This window comes from Poecilia latipinna, unplaced genomic scaffold (genome assembly GCF_001443285.1).
Source record: "Poecilia latipinna isolate Pla-1442-1.1 unplaced genomic scaffold, P_latipinna-1.0 Scaffold5193, whole genome shotgun sequence".
Lineage (NCBI taxonomy): Eukaryota > Metazoa > Chordata > Actinopteri > Cyprinodontiformes > Poeciliidae > Poecilia > Poecilia latipinna.
Window position 1 is genome coordinate 1,247 of NW_015117809.1, and position 5,848 is coordinate 7,094.

The 5,848-nt window shown below is 43.2% G+C and overlaps 1 protein-coding gene across 1 annotated transcript; it reads right to left on the reverse strand.

Annotated features, from left to right (window-relative positions):
- Nucleotides 1-744: 744 nt before the first annotated feature.
- Nucleotides 745-5,407, reverse strand: LOC106943359 (WAP, Kazal, immunoglobulin, Kunitz and NTR domain-containing protein 2-like). Its single transcript, XM_015026668.1, has 2 exons — nt 4,911-5,407; nt 745-2,762 (listed from the first exon to the last, which is right to left on the reverse strand). The coding sequence occupies exons 1-2, from the start codon at nt 5,094-5,096 to the stop codon at nt 1,215-1,217; spliced, it is 1,734 nt and encodes a 577-aa protein (XP_014882154.1). The 5' UTR covers nt 5,097-5,407; the 3' UTR covers nt 745-1,214.
- Between the last annotated feature and the right edge of the window lie 441 nt (nt 5,408-5,848).

A 5,848-nucleotide genomic window follows, 5' to 3' on the forward strand; every position in this document is an offset into this window, starting at 1 on the left:
TGAAGTTTTTTAGGGTAAGCATTGGGGGGGCAGAGGCAGCTGGGAATGTACGACTCCCAAGTCTCTTTTATCAGCCTGTCAGATAAGCCACAGAGGTAGAGAGGGCTTAATGTCAGCGCACAGGAAGAATCCTTCTCATGGAGTTATGTGTGTGTAGATTATGCACATAACAAAACACATAAAAAAAAAAATCAATTTATTTATAGAGATATTACATACACAATAAAATACAAAGCCTATATGGCAATAAATAGCCCCAAAAGAAAAGCAAAGTTAATAAAAAGAAAGAATAGAATTGGTTGTAAAAAAAAAAAAAATGTTGCAATAACAAATCATTTTAATCAAACAAATCAAAGCTTATATTAAGTTTAACAGGTACTTTGGTTTGATATAATGTGTATATACAAGGTTCTTGATTGGAAGTAGAGCTGTAATAATAGACTATACACATACAAGGCCATTTAAATTATACAAAAATAAAAAAAGATTAGTTCTCCATTCTGATGGAGGTCATGAAAAGTAATAATAATTAGTAATAAGCTAGTGGATTGGCCCCCAATAAATTTCTGTTGTTTTTGCTTATTCTGTTTGGTTCATTAAAATTTTTGGTATCATAAATTCTATTTTTATATTGGACAGAAAACTTGGGTGAATACAAAACCACAAAAGCATTAAGATTACAAATGGCTCCGTAACCATTTCCATACTGAGAAGTTGATTGAAAGCAACTTTCCAAAAAATATGGTCAATTGCAGAAATTTTATTATTTAGCATTTGTTGCATTTTGTAATTTTAAAATTTGTTCAGTTTTATAGTTTAACAAATTTCCACCTTAAACAAGGTCGATTTTTTTATTCTCTAAATAAATAAAACAATTTAACACTGCATTTAAATGTTTTCAGGTTATCATTAGAGATCTGAAACCATTAGATTTGACAAAAGTAAAAGCAAAATAAATCTGCAATGCGGATGCCTGTTCACAGCACAATAAGACAAAAATTAAGGACATCTCCATCCTACATTATTAAGCAAAACAGAAACTAAAATATACAAAATCCTAGATGAACAAGATACAACTGGGGAAAATAAACAAGCAAAGAATTCCAAGAAACATGAACTTTCGAATCAAAAGATTCAAACAACGCCTCAGTGAGGTCGAGCTCACAAGAGTTTGTTACAGTTTTGTCAAGTCCACGCTTTGTGCAGTGAGAATCCTACTGAGGGCTATTGGTGATTGCTTTGAGGATGTTGCAGGTGTTCTTCGAGATGACCTCTTTCAGTTTCCGTACCCGACGGGGAGTGGAAGCACCCACGTAGCTCTCAGGCTGGAGTATGGCCATGCCTTCGCTGACGTTGCCCATGATGATGACCTGACCTTCCGCGGCCGCGCCCGTTATGTTTGGGCATGGGCAGTTCCAGTCCATGTTGAGGAAAGTAACTTCGAGAGGTTCTTTGCCGAAGAAGCGCAAACCCATCTTCTCGTCCTTAAAGATCTCCTCCACAGTCACGAGGGCGTGGCCCGAGTCGTTCTCTTGCGTAATGTCCGTCATGCGGCCCAAGACCACAAAGTCGCTCCGGCAGAAGCTCGTCACCATCTTGCCTCTCGGTTTGCAAGCTTTGCAGTGGTGGTTTTTCGGGAAGGGGCACATTTCCTCGCAGAGCTGTTTTGACTCAAAGTTGTTGTCATTTCCCTCACAGCCTCCATAGATGAAGGACTGACACTTGCCCATGGTGCTAATGTACGCCCACCGGGGCTCATAGACCTTACAGCGGCCCTGCAGGGCAGGCAGTCCGCAGGGCCTGGACACCTCCGGTCCACAGCACTGTATGCAACCCTCGTATGTGTCAAACATTTTTCTGGGTGACTGGTCATTGCTGCTGTGGCAGTGTCTGAAGGGAAAGCAGTTGTTGGATTTGGGCTCATAGTACCAGCTGACTTTCTCCAGCCCCGTTCCACAGTCCTCTGGGCTGTCAAAGGGGTTTTGGCATTCTTCAGGGAGGCAGCGAGTCAAGTTCTTGGGGCCCAGAGTGCTGAACACCTCTGCTGAGAGCACAGTGAGCGGGTGGTGGACCTGGACTGAACCAGACGGGTTCTGAGCTATGCAGGTATAGACCCCAGAATCTTGCAGCCGGGTGTTGTAGATGACCAGCTGGCCAATGTTTGTGACCACCATGTTCCCCAACACATTATTGGGCCTCATGATCACCCTCACGTCTCCCAAGGGCAGCCGCTTCTCCCACATGATCTGAGGCTGGGGTTGACCGGTGACATCGCACAGGAAGCTAGCTGTTTCACCCACGTTTACGGTCTGATGAATGGGGCTGGTGACCAACACGGGTTGTTCAGGTTCCAATGGTAGTGGGACGGTGGGCTGAAAGGGGGCAGTCGTAGGACGAAGCGTGGTCAACTGGGGAAGCAAAGGGCTCATGTTGGGCCAGGTGAGGTGAAATCGACACATGACAACTGAGAGGGTGATGCCCTTAGAACATGCCTCTGCATCCATGAAACACTTATTGTAGTAAGTCATGCCATCTGAGGCACAGGTAAAGTTTGGCTCCTTCTCGCAGCGGTCCCGGCATTTACACAAGGGGCGGCCCTCCCAGATGACACACTCGGAGCCCTGCTGGGTGCACATGAAGCTGGCACACGATGCTTCCCTAGGCATTCCCACAGGGCCCTTCTTCCCATCCACGTAGCGGGCAGCAACGCAACTGTGGTTCCCACAGACATTTTGGCAACACTTTTCAGAGGACTCACACTCCTGTAAGAATCAAAGAGAAAATTGCTCATGAAGGATGTTCAGTGCATGGGGTGGATTTTACAAGTGAGGAGTAGGAAGTGCTTCGCACACTGCAATCAACAAAAACAATACGACACCTTGCAAAGCAGCCCAACGCCTGGCACTTTCTCACATTTTGTCAAATTGCTTCAACTCATTTACTTGGATTTTATGTCAAAGACCAAAATAAAGTATCACATCATTTCAAAGTGGGTGTTAAATAATACTTGATTTTCTGTGTATTTCTTTTTTAAGAAATACTAATCTTAGGCATGGATTTCTATTCAGCTTGTTATACACATCAATAAAACCCACTGCAGTTAATTACCTTCAGAACTCATGTAACTTGGCATATATAGAGTTAAATTGTGTGTATTTTACTCTTGCTATTTAATCAAGATGGTTTGTGAGGGACTTAAGACTCTCTCATGTTTCATCCATAGCCAAACAGTCGATGCAGTGTCAAAGGATTGCAGGACATTCGTATTTACACACAAACCTGTCATACATGGCGCAGACCACCTGGGGAACACTCCTTCCGATTCAGTATACATGAGAGCCTTAGAGATGAACATGTATAAATTCACTGAACAGGTGGAGGAAGGGACGATGTTGGCTGAGCATGACAATGCCATTTGACGAAGAATTATACAACTGTACCTAATTCCTCAACTTGAATGATGTACATGATAAGCAATCCTCAAAAGTATTTGTGTCGCCGACACAAAAACCAGATAGTGAGAGTGGACTGAAGCGTAAGATCAACATTGCGGTCCGCAAATGTCTGACCAATCCCACAATACATCGCATAGAGCTCTGGCCAAATAGACCAACTAGGGCCTGGTGTCAAGAAAAAGACAATTTTCGTCATGCACCTACCTTAATAGCTGCGTTTCCATAACAAATGTGTACAAAACTTTGTCAATATACCGCTAATATTGAAAATCACAATTTCACAATTGTGGTGTTTCCATTAAATAAGAAGCACAACTAAAACCACGTGAGTAAGTTTGTTCATACGATACGTAATTAAAAAACACGCTGCTTCACGATCCCCTATCTACTTCCTGTTGCCGTCTTCTTTGTGGTTTGCGCCAGTAGCAACATGTGATTGGTGATCATATGAAAAAAGTGTTTCCATTGCAGTTCTGCGAAATAGACCAATTCTTATATGGCTAAAAAACAAACATCCTCATCCTAGAGACAAAACTTTTGATAAAAAAACATTTTTTTCTAAAATGTCAAATTGCACAATTATATGGTCGATGGAAACGCAGCTAATGAGAATCAAGTTCAACACTTTGGATGAAGTATGGGAGAGGCTTCAAAGGTTTGTTAGAGAATATTAGCAAACAAGCAACATAAGGAAGACCAAGGAACACAGCAGAGTGGCTAAAGAATAAGTTTAAAAGCAATTTAAGTTACGTAGCCACTTGTAGGGCTTTGAACCTCTCAATGAAGCACCTTTCAATCAATTTTCCAAGAATGAAAAGAGTGAGCACAACTCCTAACCTACATAGAAGCCAGGCAAAGAGAGCGTTAGGCAGAAAAGCAGCCGAAAGCTCCATGGTAACAGGAAGAACTGTGATCTACACTCAGGTTGACAAGACAACTATTAGTTGTGGAACATTGTTAAAAGAAATCCATAAGAAGTTCAATTTCAGACGACTTATAGATAAACATTGTGAGAAGAGATCAAATTTGAAGGTTCGGGGCTACTTGGCAAACACAGTGTGACAGAAAACTAACAAGCCTAGAACATGGCGGTGGGGCATCATGACCAGGCAGACTGACAGGAAGCTGATCAGAGACATCAGAGTGATGCATGGGGTGAAAACTGGTTAGAGGACGCAAAAACGTGAGATTTTTATTTGTAAAAAAAAAAAAAAGAAGGAGAAGAAAAAGAAAAACAAAAGACCGCGATGTGTCGATTTCCGTTCATATTGCAATTATGTAATACTATTTATCGGTCTTTCAATCTGTATTCATAGGAAAAAAACATAATCAAGTTCAAAGGGTGTGAATACTTTACGAAGACACTTCATAGCCCTAAAATACAGATATCAAACTTTAAAACTATTTTGCCTACCAGTGATTAAAAACAACAACAACAAAAAAAACATAAACTACCTCATCAGAATCACATTCCCGCGTGCAGGTGCTCATGGCATCCACCCACAGGTTGGGGTTAATCTCATTGGGGCAGATGCCCGCGTGCAAGTAGGTGTCACGGGGCAGAGCTGCGCCGCCGAGTTCCATCCGCGCGGACGCGCACGCCAGGAACCAGATCCACCGTGGAAACAGCATCCAGCGCATCTCAACTCGACAAGTGGTGAAGATCGGAGACAGAGATGCGGGTCTGAGATCCAGCGACCCCCTTAAAAAAAAAAAAAAAAACACTTACACTTGTTCAAAGAAATGCCGGGCGACAGGAAGCCACCTGACGCGGGCTGAGCTGATGAGTCCCGGTGAAGTCGCGGCGCTGGCGGTCTGCTTTTCGCTCCCTAATCTGCGGTCATCACTCGCCAAGTGGCTCGCAATAAGACAATTAGGAGTTGCTCCTACGATGCAGGAAGAAGCTGTTTTAATAAGTCGGAGCGCCACTTGGGGTTGGGGCCGAGGGGGGGCACCTGGCCGTTAAAGGGATTGCTGGTAACCCCGTTTAAACCTTTGCGGTCTCCAGCGGCGCCAGGGCGCGCGGCGCGCCAAGACGCGCGGAGTTAAGAAAGGAAACGTGTTGCTTTGAGAAGATTTATTTAACGTCTGCTGACATTAAAACCAGATGTTCTGTTTATCCGCGGTCTTAAGATGGAAATGAAAAATTAAGAGCTTTGCTCTAGAGCAGGAGTGATGTCGACGCCGCTCGTCCTGCGGCAGAAGGTCAGGCTGACTTAACGTACGTGAGTCCAGAATGATTGAATCGTTAAATCCGCTGGCGGATTTACAGCCGTTTCTCAGTCAGACATGCAACTCTCTTGAGCAATAATAAATTTTGAACATAAAGAAAATCACATTAGCTTAAATTTTCATCAGAAGGTGCAAGGCATGAATTATTTATGCTCTTCTCA

Coding starts and splice junctions, on each gene's coding strand:
- LOC106943359 (XM_015026668.1), bottom strand. CDS start 5,096: ATGCGCTGGATGCTGTTTCCACGGTGGATCTGGTTCCTGGCGTGCGCG. Junction 2,763..4,910: donor GGGAATGTGATTCTGATGAG/GTAGTTTATGTT, acceptor TGATTCTTACAG/GAGTGTGAGTCCTCTGAAAA.